The sequence below is a fragment of the Mus pahari genome, chromosome 19 (genome assembly GCF_900095145.1).
Source record: "Mus pahari chromosome 19, PAHARI_EIJ_v1.1, whole genome shotgun sequence".
NCBI lineage: Eukaryota > Metazoa > Chordata > Mammalia > Rodentia > Muridae > Mus > Mus pahari.
In genome coordinates, this window is record NC_034608.1 from 71,813,247 (window position 1) to 71,829,392 (window position 16,146).

Here is a 16,146-nt window from a genome sequence, read left to right on the forward strand (position 1 = left end):
GATATTCAAACTATATTATACATTTGTGAGAAATTGTCATTATTTATTTACATTGAAAGTAACAAAATTTATTATTAGATTCAGTGAACAACACAGAAAATTTTATATATTATATTATATGTATTATAATATAATACTATATTATATATTACCTATATAATGTAATTTGTTTTTTCTTTGTACACTGATGCGTGCTTAACCAATTTTGTCCATTCTTCTGTAATGCAAGAACCATGAGAATTATACAGTGCAAGTGAATATAGACTGCTTGAGTACAAAAAGCACATACAGAGAATCAACATTTTGTTTTTAATGTGTAAAAAAGAACAGAATGAATAGAGTTGTTATAGACTGGTGAGATTTGAGTCAAAGAAGAAAACACTGCAAGAGTAAATCTTTATCATAAGAATCACATTTTAGGCTGTTAAGTGAAAGTATGTAGAAATATTAGAACTACACTAATGTCAGGCAGGCAAAAAGCAAATCATTATTAATTAAAAGTTTTAAAGCATAAGGAAATGCTCATTGATTATTGAAGATTCCCTGTATGCCTGGCTTAGAAACATCTTTGGTATGTGGGCATCTGATAAAGGTATGATAAAGATGTGTCACTTTTCCCATTTGTGTCCCTGGATTAGGTTTCTGTTATCAGTGGGACCTATCTTGGTTTGGATTACATGAGTAAGCAAAATGGAGGTGAAGGCGGCATCATCATCAATATGTCTTCATTAGCAGGTAAAGACAATTCCTATTTGCACAGGAACTTCTCATATTGATAATTTGAACCACAAGTATAAATCTGTGTGGTATATTATGAATCATCAAGACAAGATTGAATTGAATCTGAATTTCTGCTTATTTTCTTAATGATTCTTTAGATTTTTCCATACATAATACAAACATTTTGAACAATGCATCTGATACTTTTCAAAGTTCTCTCACCTGGGTATTACTTTAGTGTGTGTGTGTGTGTGTGTGTGTGTTTATGTCTGTTTGCCTATAAGTGTGTGTTTGTATATGTCTTTATGTGTACAGGTGTGTATGTGTGTGTGTGTGTGTGTGTGTATGTATGTATGTATGTATGTATATGTGAGCCTGTGTGTGATTGTGTGTATATGTGTAAATGTATATGTGTGTGTCTTTCTGTGTGTTTGTGTGTGTTTGTATGTGTATATCTGTTTTCCTATGTGTGTGTTTGTATATGTCTTTATGGGTTTGCATGTGTATATTGTGTTTGCGTATATGTGTGTGTGTGTGTATATGTGAGTGTGTGTGTGTGTGTGACTGTATATGTGCATATATGTGTGTTTCTCTGTGTGTATGTTTTTTGTGAATGTGTGTTTCTGTATATAAGTGTGTGTGTGTGTGTATGTGTGTGTGCATTTGTATGTGTATCTGTGTATGTAGGTCTTTATTTGTGTGTATATATGTTTCCACTTCCTACTTCTCAAAGGTTGTTTTAACATTTCCAAATAGCAATGCATGTGAGATAACTTTTGACAGGGTAAAAAATAGTAACGTGATTTGAAATAGACTCTACTCCCTTGTGAATTTAGTAGGAGTGTGTAATTTAAAAACGTGACATTCGTGCTAGATGGTATATGCCAAAGTGTTAAAACAAATATATCCAAACACACCCTAGTTTCAAAATATCAAAAATTTAGTCAACATCTGTATATTATCAAGGGCAAGGTCCTTATCCCTGGGTGCCTATTCTTTTGGGAGAGGAATGACTTATTACTCTCACATTTCCATATAACAGTTCACCATCAAAAGCAGTGAGGGCAGGAGCTCACCGAGATTAGGAACCTAGAGGCAGGAGCTGATGCAGAGATCATAGATAAGTGCTGCTCACTGGCGTGATCATCACACTTCTCTCACACTGCTTTCTTATAGAATTCCTGGGTGCTTGTTCTATATGAGCAATTGGAAGGCCTAGCTGACAATGGAGCTTCTAGACAATGAGTAGACTCCTTTTTGCCCAGTAGAAGGAAGAAAGGCACATGGAGAACACATTGCAACTCTTCTGGCCCCCACCCTGACACCACCCAAGCCTTGGCAGGCCTCACTGTGCTCACATTACAGTGTAGAGTTTGATCCCATGGTTCATCTAGCTACTTGAAAATCTGGAAAATATACTCTAGTCATGCATATAAGAAAAAATGGTTACAGCTGGCAGCTGCCTTTTGCCACACCAAAGACTGGAGAATTGACACTACCCAAGCAATCCAAACATGTTTTTCATTCAAAGCAAAATAGTTTAATATCAGCTAAACATTGTGTTCTTCAATAACATCCAGAAATATGGGGAGCAACCTAGTCAAGAAACTATACTGTAAAAACTCCATTTAGGGATAGATATGTTGTTTCACACAGGTAACACCAGCACTTGGAGAAGCAACGGTAGGAGGGCTGAGAGGTAGAGGTCAGTTTAGCCAGCAACAGAGCCTCTCTCAAACAAACAGGCAAGGAACAAGAATTCTGGGAAAAATCCATTCATGCTTCTAGAAGGAGGGGTGCAAGTGAAGTCATAAGGTTTAAGAAGTCTTATTACTATTGACAGCCAGTCTAAACTATAAAAATAGGAAGACCTTAAATTACCTGATTAGTCTCAGTGTAGTAACTTCAGGATAAGAACTATTAATACACACACACACACACACACACACACACACACACACACTCACACACACTCACACACACAGAGCCAGTCTTTCTACCACTAGTAGTACCAGTGAGGCAGAAGTGGCCAGCAGTAGTATTTGGAGCTATCCATGACTCAGTCAATCCCTGATTATCAGAATTTTCCTTATTTTTCCAAGGTGATCCTTGAGCCACTATAAAACTACCACTGGTATATTTATAAATATTCTTCTTTAGGAACTCTGAAATGAGACTGACATCTTATTTTCTGGATTGTTTAAAATCAGAATGGCATGCCTAACATGACCACTAAGCTAATTCTATAAAGCATTAAGGATAATCCTATGATATACTTATAAATGGCAGTGATTCACTTCAACAGATACACTAAAAGGAGAGAGTACTTGTACCATACTTAAAAGTAGTGCATGCTTTAAAAGATACAAATCTTAGTTGTATATAGGGCTAAACCCTAAAGACAAATTGGCAAAGCTGATTTTACAGTATTTATTGAGATGAAAATATAAGAAAATTATGTAAATGGTTAGTGAATTATAAAAGGATATTTCCTATTGTCTTGAAATTACAAATATATGAAGCCTGAGGTTATGATCAATTGATAATTCTGATAATTGATAATCAATAAGTATATCCTCATGGTACAGGCTTATAATCGCACTCAGAGGTTAAGATGGAAAGATCACAAGCTCAAGTTCTGTCTGGGTTAGACAATCAGATTAAGAATAGCCTGTGTAAATGAGCAAGACCATGTCCTAAATGTTACTTTTGAATAAAAGAGGTGAGTTGGACAGGTGACTCAGCAACTAAAAGCCCTTGCTGTTCTTGCATAAGAGGAGAGTTCCATCAGGCAGTTCAGTCAAAGGCAACTCCACTTCCAGATGTTTTAGCCTCTGCAGGCATCTGAAAGCACACATGTGCTCTGGATTGCTGCTCTCTTTCCCTCTCTCCACCCTCTCTGTGTGTCGCTGTCTCTATCTCTGTCTCTGTCTCTGTCTCTGTCGCTCTCTCTCTCTCTCTCTCTCTCTCTCTCTTTCTCTCACATTCACACACACACACACACACACACACACACACACATTAATGAATCTTTATAAAAATAGATGAGCCAGAGAGCTTGGGGCATATAGGTCAACAGTAACATGTTTCCTTATGCATTGTTATAAATTCAGTGGTAAATTCAGTTTGAATTTTTCATTAACCTTCTGGCAGGATTACCATAATGATTATCACATCTTTCGAAACTCCTTCTCTCTTTGATTTTCATCCTAACATGTAACACTGTTTTAAAAGGGCTAAGAAGAGAGCTAGGTTTCTTGCTGTCCCCGCTGCTTGGTTTCCATGGTACACACACTGCAGCCTCCACACTGACCAGGCTTGGTATCTTCCTCTTGTTCTCATTAGCCAGTCTTCTTCTCTTGCTATCACTCTTCCCATCCAGAGCCTTCATTGACACAACTTCATCACATCTCTATCAGAAATAACAGGTTAAGTATGAAACCTGATTAGGGACACAGACTGAAGAGTGTAATGAGTAATAATAAATAAATTCACAGATCTAAAAATACTGAAGTTGGCAGATCAAAGAAGTCATGAGAGAGATTAGAAAACATTTAGAAAGGAATAATAATGGAATTCTTCATATGGAAACCTTTGAGGGGAAGCTAAACTGAGAAGTGCCTGGCTCAGCAGTTACATAGGGGGATATTAAATTTAATTGTTTAAAATAGAATTAAGAGATTTTTGAAGGTTAATATTATATTAGAGAAATGTAAATATTAGTGAAAGGAATCAGCTAAGAGTCTACAATTTAAGAAGTTATTTCAATGATGTGATATTAATAAATTGTACAAAGTATTCAAAACTCCTTACTGAATGCCTTTACCAGACTAACTGGGAGAGGAGCTTATTTCCTCACACTGACCTCAGGCTTGGTCACGTGACTCTTCTTGCCCAATGGATGCAAACAGAAGTAATAAAAGAACTTTCTCAGAGGAAAAAAAGGGAAAGGTTTAAAGCAGCCCTGTATTTTTGTCAGATAATATTCATCTTATACAGAGTAGGATAGCTTCAAATTTCAGAATATAATTCCAATCTTAGAGAGGAGCAGATCGGATGATGGCCAGTTTGAAGACAGTCTGAGCTAATCTGACATTCTTTTCTCAAGAAAAAGGTTAAGATATAGCTCATTAGAGGAGCACTCACCCGGCATGATTAAATGTACGTGGTGTGTGTGTGTGTGTGTGTGTGTGTGTGTGTACAGACATATAAACACACAAACATGTATGCATGCACATGTGTGCTTGCACACACATGCAAACAAGTATACACAAACACACATGCACACACATGTGTGCTTGCACACAAGTATACACAAATCGAATTTTAGAATGATAAGTAGGGAGAACCCCTTATTCTTTATAATTTTCTCAGAAACTATCAAAAACTGTATGACTTTGAATCACAGCACATAGACTGATAACATCAAACCAAAAATAAAAAATTCTTATTATTCTTAGAGGAATTATTAAATAACAAATACTTTTAAATGCCATTTTTGATATTGTAATTTCACCATTTTCCTCCCTTTCCCTCCTCCCTCTCATATACCTCTTCTTGCTGTCTTTTAATTTCATGGCCTCTCTTTCCATTAATTGTTGTTACATGCATATAATTTCCCAATGTGAGCTGCTCGTCCTGTATCGTGTTGCCCGTGTCTATGTACCCAGGGTTGACCACTTGGGATTGGATAAGCGATTGAAAGGCTCTTCCCCAGAGAAGATGATTTCTCCCACTCAGAGTGCTTTTAACATTTGCTTCCTGTTTTTTTTTTTTTTTTTTTTTTTTTTTTTTTGCAAGCTTCCTTGACAGAATTTTCGTTTTTATTTTTTCTGGTCACACTAGTGCACGCAGAGTTGCAGGCCATTTTCAGGTCATCATGATTCTGTAGCAACTTGCAGAGTCCTTCACTATCATGGGAAAGCCTCAAGTTGTCATACTGGCTTGGGCAGAGAACCTAATGAGTAATGCCCACTGACGCAGTTTCAAATGCAGTTAATGGGTCTAACAAGCAGAGCAAGGCTAGCCTGACTGGAGGAATGAATGTGCTCCATCTGCATCTTCAGAAGAGACTCTGGTCCTTGTTGACCGCATAGACTTTTCTATCGGAGTTTTTGTTTAGACAAGACTTACAAACACTCATTTTGTCATACTCATTCTTCAGCACACACACACACACACACACACACACACAAGAAATGTTGGAGAGAACAACAGAGAACTGTGCTGGGATAAGACACCCCAACAGGTCAAGTGGGTTTCCTGGAATGGGGAAATAGCTCAGCGAGTAAGACCATTTGATGCTCAAACAAAAGGATCTGCACTCAAGTCTTCAGCATTCATGCAAAGAAGCTAGGCATGGCCGCCCATGCCTGTGACCCCAGTATTGAAGGGTGGAGACAGGAGGATTCTAATAACCCACTAGCCAGCCACCTGCCTCCACCCCTCTCCCCGTCCCAGAACAACAAGCTTCAGGTTCAGTCATTCAGATAATTCATGGAATTATCTTCAAAATTCAGTGAAACCACTAATCTCAAAAGACCCATGTCACATGAAAAACATCGCAAGAATCAGTGATAATAAAAGAAAATTCATCTTGCAATATTTTAGTGAATGTCATGAAATGTATGAACTGTTCCCGCTACCTGGAACTTAGTTGTTCAGATGAACACTGCCAAAATGATTATATGAGTCCCACTTCCTGATCGGCACTGCTGAAGCTCCTCCTGCTAGCCCAGAAAGATTAGTATCAATTTTGTTGTATTTGATCATAAAATAATTAAGAAGATGCATATGAGGAAGGACTGGTAAGGAAACTTAAATATCTTTACAAAGTGAGCAGATTAACTGTTTCATAGTATGAGAAATGTCTTCTAGAGCTGTGCATCTCTCGTTTTAATGTGTATAAATATTACTGCGAACTTTGCTTAAGAATAGGACTTTGGGTGATCCTGAAACTCTATTCCCACTTGACAAGACATAGGTATAGTTAACCACTTCACAAAGCCATTCTCCAGTGTGTCTAGAGATTCTCACTGACGGCTTAAAGTCCATCTCTGCTTCTTATAACAACATCACAGTAGGGACTGGACTTTTAGAAGCTCTAACATCAAATTTCTGAAAATTAATCACTGGAAGCTATTTTTGGACTTATCATCCTGGAAAGATTTTTATTATAAAATATGTAATGGCTATAAAAGATTCTGTCACATTTTCTGCCACACCACACCTTCAAATATAACCTCACATAAACCTAACAATAAAGAGCAAAGCCACTTGAGAACTGAGGATGAAGCTAAATCATTGGAGGACAGTTACCCAGCATGCACCAGTCTCTATGTTCTATCCCAGAATTGAACAAAACAAGTAAATTTTCTTATGGCCATGACCAAATAACTGACTTAAAACAATGTAAGTCTGGAAGGATTTGTTTAACTCACAGTTGAGGGATCTAAATCATCATGGCATGGAGGCAGGAAGTAGCCTCGTAATAATGGAGCCTTTTTACATCCGGGCAGATTAGGAGGCAAAGAAAGTGAAATTCTGGCACTTGAACCCCCACCCCAACCTTCTATATTCCCTTCCCCTCCTTCTCCCTCTCCTTTCTTCCCTCTCTCACCTTCCCTCCCTTCTTGCCTCCATGTCACTCTCCTCATTAACTCTCACCTTCTGCTTTCCTCTTCCACTCTCCCGTCCCTTTTTTTCTTTCTCTGTCAAAACTCAGTCCAGGACTCAAACTTTCCTAGTTATGTCTCTATAGACTCATCCTTGGAGACACAGGTAGAGGTACGTCTCCTAGTTAATGCTAGGCCTGATAATGAAGATTAACCCTCATAATGACAGTTATTATGTGTGGGGCATCATATTAAGCACACTCTGTATATTGCTTTATTGTAGACTCACAGTGGCTATTATTATGATCCTAACTCTCATAAGAAAGCACTACTGTATGAAACCCTTCTCTCTGCAAAGTTGGCATGGCTCAGGAGATCATAATTCTACATTGAAGAGTCGAAGTCAGTATGCCTGACACCAACAATCCAATCCCCTGTACTAGAACCCTTTCTCAATACATTTAATTAAAATGATATTGTTCCCTAGCCAAGTGGTACAGTATAATAATCCCATCACTCAAAAAGGTGAAGCAGTAGTGTCTGGAATTCAAGGCTAGCCTGGGTTATATAATGAGTTCCAGGCCAAACTGGGATACAGTGGCCAGATTCTGTCTCACAGCAAGTGAACCTAAGAACATTGTTTTCAGAAGGCTTCTTTTTATAGAGAAGTGTTAATTACAAAACAAACTTGGGCACAAAATACAGAGAATTTCCATACATCCCTAGCACCATTAAGTAACCTTTATTATAGTGGTACATTTGCTACCATAGATGACTATATCCTGACACATTATCACTTACCGTTTATAACATACATCAGGATTCACTCCCCTATCACAGCCACTACCACCATCACCACCACTACCACCACCACCACCACCACCATGGAAACATATGTTTGATTAGATTAAGAAGTTCTTGAGGTGAATGAGAATCACAGTCTTGATTTTTACCAAGTTTAACTGAAATTTAGCATTCCCTTGATTATGAAGGTAAGCATGCTACTATGACTTGCTTATAAGGCTCATCTTGGTGTATACTGGAACAGATAAACAGTGACTTATATTGGCTATGACCTTATTGTGATACTCCATTCATCGCCCTGATGGTCCTCCACTTGACCCATTCATCCCTCCCCTGTCCAGCACTGGCAAACAGTCTCCATCATTTTGCCCTCTGTAAGAAGTCATGGCTTGAATCATAGTGTATGTCATTTTTGCTGTTGAGCATTAACTTTTAGTGCTAAGTACAGTGTACACTGCTTTATTTACTCATTCCCTCATGAAAAGACATCTAATTTGTCTCCAACTTTGAGCAATTGCAAAATAAGACCACTGGAAGCATCCAGGTGCAGAATTTTATAAGGATGTAAGTATTCAATTACTTTGGGTCAGTTCCAAGAAAACTTTGTATTGTAAAACTACATTTTTGTCAAAAACTTCCAGGCTCACTCCATTGTGCCTATACCATTTTACCTTCCCATCAGCAATGAATAGGAAATCCTAGTGTTCTATTTCGCCAGCATTCACAACTGTTAAGTGTCTGTGTCTGGGCTATTTTAATTATTTCTAGCTAGAGAACTAAAATTTAAGTATAAAAATAATTTGTGGCTGTCTGTGTACATGTGACAAGGAGTAAGAAATTGAGAGTATGTCATCCATCAGCAGTGTGTACAAAGAGGACCAGAGATAAAACTGGGAAGTGGAAGGATGCCTCACTTTAATTTGCAGTTTCATAATAAAATGAGGTTGAACATATTTGCATATACCTCTTTGCCATACATCATATGTATTTATATATATACATGTGTGTGTGTGTGTGTGTGTGTGTGTGTGTGTGTGTGTGTGTCTGTATAATCTTCTTTAGAAAGCTAATTTTGCCTGTGTTAAAAAGTTGTTCATTTCTCTTCTGTTGAGTTTTAAGATTTGTTAGTTATGTTTAGTTAACAGTTCTTTAGCAGAGATAGATAGATAGATAGATAGATAGATAGATAGATAGATAGATAGATAGATAGATAGATAGTCTCCCAGTTTTTGTGAAAGTTGTTATGTTGTGGAAAAAGGAAGAAGAGGTCATATCTAAATAATAAAATAGAGTTTCGAGGTGACACTTTTATGTAGTACTAGTCTATCCCATTGGTTATATGCCTTTTAACTTGCATATGGTTTCATTTGGGCTTAATTTCACTTGTGTCTATATTGGAAATGAATTCAGGGCAGACCACATATTTAAACTAGTATACCTACAAATTAAGTAAATAAACCTGGTAGGAGAGGTGGCAGTGATTAAGACAAAGGTGTCAAGAATGCACAGCAGATGAGAAGTCTTGTTGGAAATCTAGAGTTTAAACTTGAAAATAATCCCCCCCCATGTGTATGTGTGTTTGCAGATACATACACATGAAACAATAAGAGAGAACCTGAAAGACTGTATTTTCACTACAAGTCGATAAAGTCATCCAGAACAGGAACATCCACAAAAACAGAGTCAGAGACAAGTCTGGAGTTGTTCGGCATGATTACAGGTCTAGCCAAGGAGAGCAGCTAGGAGCATAGGCTAGTATATGCGAGGAAGAAGGAGCTTGGCCTGAAGAAGCAAGGGCTTACAAAGAATAACTGGTTGCTCCTAAAGAAGAGATCAAGTCAAATGAAAACAGAAACTGAACTACCGTGTGAATGGAATCCTAGGGTCACACTTTTCCCACACCAGTACAAGTCTATCTGAAGTATTGAAGATCAATAATCAACTTGACCCACTCAAAGCATGAGAAGCAATAATTAAAATAAGTACCTACTGTACGATGAAAAATATCTATTCCATTTAACCGAATTATCTATAATAACCAACGCATAGCTGGAAATTAGAATCCTCTTTATTTTGAACATTATTACCATAAAACTGGAAAGAACCCAAATATTTATTGTTAGGTGAATGCATATTATAGGTAAATTTTATATCATTCAGTGGATTTCTCTTTAGAAAAAAACATAATAGTAATGATGACTGAATCTCAACATAATTATCATAAATGCAAAAGAATCAGATAAAAACAAGTTCAGTGATGACATATACATAAAATTCTAGAAAATGCAAACACTGCCATAAAGCACATCAGTAGTTACTTGTGTCACCAGAGAAGGGCAGAAGGAAAAGATTAGAAAAAATTACAGGTGATGGGTTTGTTCATTGTCCTGATTGTGACCATAGCTTCATTTGTTTATACTATGTCAAAACTTACTGAATATTATATGTCTGAGAAAAGAAAATGCTGTTTTATTTTATGTCAATTATAACTCAGTAAAGCTGTAAAAATTTAAATATGATGAAAACTTAATAAGAATGTTAGAATAAAATTCATAAATCCAATACTAATTTTTAAATTGGAAGAAGTCCACTGGGGTATGATAGTTCATGCTTTTAAACTTCATACTTGCAGGGTTGTGGTAGAAGAGTTGAAAGTTCAAGACCAGGTTTCTGCTACATAGAAAATTTGAGACTAGTCTGGAGTACATAGTGGGACCTTGGTTGGTTGGTTAGTAAGTTGATTGGTTGTTTGGTTGGATAGATAGGTAGATTAGATAGATGGATAGATAGATAGATAGATAGATAGATAGATAGATAGATAGATAGATAGATAGATAGATAGATAGATAGATAGATAGAAGATACATACATATACACACATGCATACATACATACATACATACATACATACATACATACATATATACATACATACATACACAAAGGCAAACAAGTTCTTTGGAATAAATTGATTGCATTTATTATTCTACTTCTAAAGAAATATGTATCTTTTGCTTGCTAATGATCACAGCCAACAAGACACTATTGAGTATATTTCTCATATGTGACACTTTGAAATAATTATAGATCATAAGTGTCAACTTTCCATATCTAACAAAAATCCATCATCATCATCATCGTATTTACTGATATTTATGAGCAATATCCTAATCCTTTTCATGGCCATGTCGATTAGCTTCCCTGTGATTAAGATGCACTTTTCGGCTCTTGAAAGATGGAAGCACCATACTCTACACGTTGCCTTTGTTCTGCAAATCTTTAATGAATAGGTAAGGCAGGGATATAAACAGTACCATCTAGCCATGCCTTCTTATTCCCCTTCCCTTACACTGCTAACATCTCAGTGTACCCTATGGTGACAGTGTAAATTCTTGCTGACTACCACTGATATAAGTAATTAACTTGCAAGTTTCCTGAGCCAAAACAAGAAGAGAGCCAACATGTTCTAGTTCCTTGAGATCACTGTGTTCTAGGTGTGATCTACCATTCTCAGCGATTTAAACTGCTCTTGAGCAAACGTGCTACATAAATTGAAGCCTGGAAGGCACTGAGGGAGTGGTTAAGGTCTGTGTTTATTGCTGAACTTTGGCATGACACTCTCAACTACGTGATGGTGGTGGTGTGTGACTAGTTAACTGGGTGGAGACTGTCACATCTCAACAGGATAATTTAACACTAATATGATATTTGGTATGAATCTCACAGTAACCAAGGGTCAGTCACTGTTTCTTGACTGAGAGAAATGATGTATTTAATAAGAACTAAAAGTAGATCATCTAAACCAAGCAAGGTGGTGTACACCTATCATCCTGGTACTTGCAAGGCTAAGTCAGGAGGATTACAAGTTCAAAGACAGCCTGAGCTGGACAGGGCGAGGGTCTCGAAGGGAAAATAAAGTTAATGTGAGAGACTCATTAGACACAAAATATATAACTGACTAAATTTGTCCATTTGGTTTTGATATGAGGAATAAGCTTGACAGTAATATTCATGGCACTTAAAAGGTTCTGTAGGATGTTGGTTTGAGATGACTTTAGATTTTGCTATTGTACAGAAGTGTATGCTTTCTCACAAATGTATTTTAGAGACTAATCTTAAATCGATGTGACCATGAAGCACCGTTTGTACAGTCTTTATAATACACTTTTCCAAACATCAGCTTACTTAGAATTTTTCTTTGTTTCAGGGCTCATGCCTGTTGCGCAGCAACCTGTTTATTGTGCTTCGAAACACGGCATCATCGGATTCACACGCTCGGCAGCGGTGAGCGAATCATAATCAAAACCTCCTTCCCTCCTTGCCTTCATAAACGAAACCCGAGTTTTATAGTCTATAAGAACAGAAGTTCAAAATTCACTATATCTGGCCGGAAGATGGAGAAGACAGCTTACTGAAATCTTTATTATGGAAAAAAAGTTTTCAATTATATAAAAGACTAAATAAAGAATATATCATTGTAAAATAGACAAGAGACACTAATGAATATTTTAAGGATAAATAATGGGGAGATCCTCTGTTCCTCTGTTTTAAAAATTGTATGCAGTTTCTGTAATATTAATGTCAAGAGTCAGAACACTTAAGTAGAATTTTGCCTGCTTTTTGGAAAATGTATTACAAAACATAAACACAGGGAAAAAAAAGTTGGGAAGCCTCTGAGGGACACTGGATGGAATGGAGGGACCAGTGAGATGCTGTGTTTTTCATTAGCTAGGAAAAAATAAAAAGAACTGTCAGTGTTAATCATCCCAGGAAGAAAAGCAGTCCTCACTCTTAATCTGGATTGATTAGAAGCCAGTACTTTATTTGAAAATATTTCAATGTTTTAGAACAAGATCAACCATTACAAAGCAGGAATTTAACTTTATGACAGATATTTCTACAGTTGGCTCTCATTGTTGACAGCAGTTACATGCAAATACTGAGTTAGTAAGTGTTGAACTATCATTTCTTGGAAAAATCAAAAGTAAAATGATGAAAGGCCTGGCTTCACAGCCACTTTTTGTCAACCACTCACCGTTTAACTTTGTTTTTATGTGCATTCCTGTTTAATAATAAGTTACCTTTGTGTATTATAGAAATATTGATTTCAGAAGCAATAAAACTTCTGTTATGATGTTTGCCTCAATAAATCCTCAGTTGCCTAGCTTGAGGTCCTCACAGAGTTCAATAAAAAGAGAACCTCAGATAACTTTGTAATTTTTGGAGTTGTTAGTGGTGTTGTTTTGCAAACACGGCAGTCAAGCTATCATGAAGGAATTCTGTGTGTCAGGTATGTCTTTATGCTCTAAGTTCCTGCCCGCTGTCAAATGTTCATGTGCTTTAGATTAGCCTTTTAAAGAACTTTTTATTCCAGTTTGTCATGTTCTATACTTTTGAAAAAACTGAAGTCTGAGACTGTGTTCTTTTGATTGGCAGATGGCTGCTAACCTCATGAAAAGCGGTGTAAGACTGAATGCCATTTGCCCAGGCTTTGTCAATACACCCATCCTTGAATCCATTGAAAAAGAAGAAAATATGGGCCCATATATAGAATATAAGGACCAGATCAAGGCTATGATGAAATTCTATGGGATTTTAGAGTAAGTAAAACTTTCTTTGCACAATGAAACAAAGCATTGTCTGTATAAGCGATCAACGTTTTAAAGGTTTAGGCTTTAGAAAAGAGTATATACCTCAAAGTTTGAATTGACAAACCTTTTGAAAGGAAAACTAGGCAAAAGGAATAGAATTATGAGTAAACACTATGGAATTTGCTTTGATCAGCCTTTATTTTATTTCCTTTCTATATGGAACCTTCCAGTGCAATTACAGTTTGCATGCCTAAACTTCAAGCAATAAGCACATAAAACCCCTTGTGAAATGTTTTACATCCAAAAATTTCAACCACTTTCATAAAAGCAATTGATCATCACACACACACACACACACACACACACACACACAGAGAGAGAGAGAGAGAGAGAGAGAGAGAGAGAGAGAGAGAGAGAAATCAGAATGAATGGACCAGCACAAATATGAACTCACAGAGACTGTGTCTGCATACACAGTGCTTGGACAGGTCTGGGCCAGATGGGGTCCCAGCCTTGAGAGGGAAAGTAGACAAAAGGCCCCATCCCTAACCCTGAAGTTATCTCTAATTGACAACTACAGGCAAATGAAAATAATCAAAAAGATCTTCCATAAATGCTATTGATTCTATTCCTCCCCCAGTGGTGCTTGTCTGGTATGTCTGATGTCTACTGATCTGGTGTAGATGAGAACATGATTGTTTTTATCAATATAATTAATGTCCTCAAATACATTTCCAAATGACCACTAAGTATATTTTATAATTTACTAATCAACTCAGTTAATAAGAATTGGAGGTAACAATACCTTGGTGAAGTATTTTTCTTATGACCAGGATGTGGGTGTGTTAGAAAATAATGTGAAGTTATTTAGTTTGATTCTTTAATTTCAAAATACAAATGTCTCCTTCATCTTTAGCCCATCAACCATTGCCAATGGATTAATAAATCTCATTGAAGATGATGCTCTCAATGGTGCCATTATGAAGATCACGGCATCGAAAGGAATTCACTTTCAAGATTATGACATCTCTCCATTCCTCGTCAAAGCTCCATTAACCTCCTAAGCATTAGCCATAACTGAAAACAAGCACAAGTGACTTACTCAGACTGCATCTTTGCTAATGTAGCTTTTTCAATGAAATGCCGTATGATGAAACCTACCTTCATGTATCTGATGTGAATATTTTTCTAAATGATTAGTTGAATGTATGGTTAAACATGTTTGATAAGCTAACAAAAATGCAGTGCAAACTCAAACTAGGTTATAACCTATAAAATCTTAAAGACAAAACAAAGGATATTCAAGAAATATTCTGCCTTTCAGAAAACATATTTATAACAGTGCCTCATAAATATTAATGGTTTTCAGGAAGTCATCTTAAAGGAGATACTTGAATTGTTATTTAAGTCAAAGCAGATTTTAAATGATTCACTTTGTGTGTTTGCACTTCAAAAGGGGGGAAGCTCCTTTACAATGGAAATATTTAGTAATAAAAGCTTGTACGTGACCTGCAAGCTAGACAGTCCAACTCTTTGAAGTAGTGGTATATTTGTGGGCCAGTGTTAGGGGATGAGTTCCAGGGTGGCTGTGTTCCAGTGGCAAGTCTGACGGATGGGAATATGATATTGTTACTAACACTGAAAATTCACCGTTTAGGCCCAAATCAAGGAAGATGATTTCTTTTTCCTTCCTAATTTAAAATTTGCAATGGATTCCAAAACCCTCAGGAATGAAACTTTTAACAGTCATAGCAAAATGGGGGTGGGTGTAAATTTATATATATATATATCTATATATATTGTATATGCTTATTATGAAATGATGCAAATGTATTTTCCAGATTATTTCCCTGTTGGTTTGTACCATTTTCAAAAGAGCCTATCTTTCAATTAAACTCTTGTATTCTAATTCACATAAATTGTCTATTCTTTTTTTTAACCTTTTTTTTTTTAATTCCTTTTTTTTTTTTTTTTTAAATGTGTATTGGTGGTTGTTTGGGTGTATGTCTGTGTGAAGGTTTTGGATGTTCAGGAACTAAAGTTACAGACAGTTTTGAGCTGCCATGTGGGTTCTGGGGATTGAACCTGCATCCTCTGGATGAGCCAGTGCTCTTAACCTCTGAACCATCTCTCCTGTCCTGCCTAGTTGTGAATAAAAACCTAATGAGGTGATAGAAGCAATTCTGCCAAAGACAAAACTTAAAATGTATTTGTACATAGACTCAAAACTCATGATAACATGGAGTGATTGTCTGATGTTTTAAAATAGAATCATTAGATGTACCTCCTTTGAGTAATACTATTTACAAGCAGTAATTAACACCAATGAAAGTAAAATTGCAAGAGTTCTCAAATCGGTCAATTCCTCAAAGAGATGTTGTGTAAATGACTCAGTGAGCCTGCAAAATCCAGACCTC

General features: G+C 36.6%; 1 protein-coding gene across 1 annotated transcript in view; it reads left to right on the forward strand.

Annotated features, from left to right (window-relative positions):
* Hpgd (15-hydroxyprostaglandin dehydrogenase) overlaps positions 1-15,642 on the forward strand; it is a 28,895-nt gene extending 13,253 nt beyond the window's left edge. The window contains exons 4-7 of the mRNA XM_021219224.2: positions 639-735; positions 12,346-12,422; positions 13,575-13,738; positions 14,646-15,642. Of these exons, the coding sequence (XP_021074883.1) occupies positions 639-735; positions 12,346-12,422; positions 13,575-13,738; positions 14,646-14,793 (486 nt within the window). The 3' untranslated portion in view covers positions 14,794-15,642. The remainder of the gene's footprint in view (positions 1-638; positions 736-12,345; positions 12,423-13,574; positions 13,739-14,645) is intronic.
* The last annotated feature ends 504 nt before the right edge of the window (positions 15,643-16,146 follow it).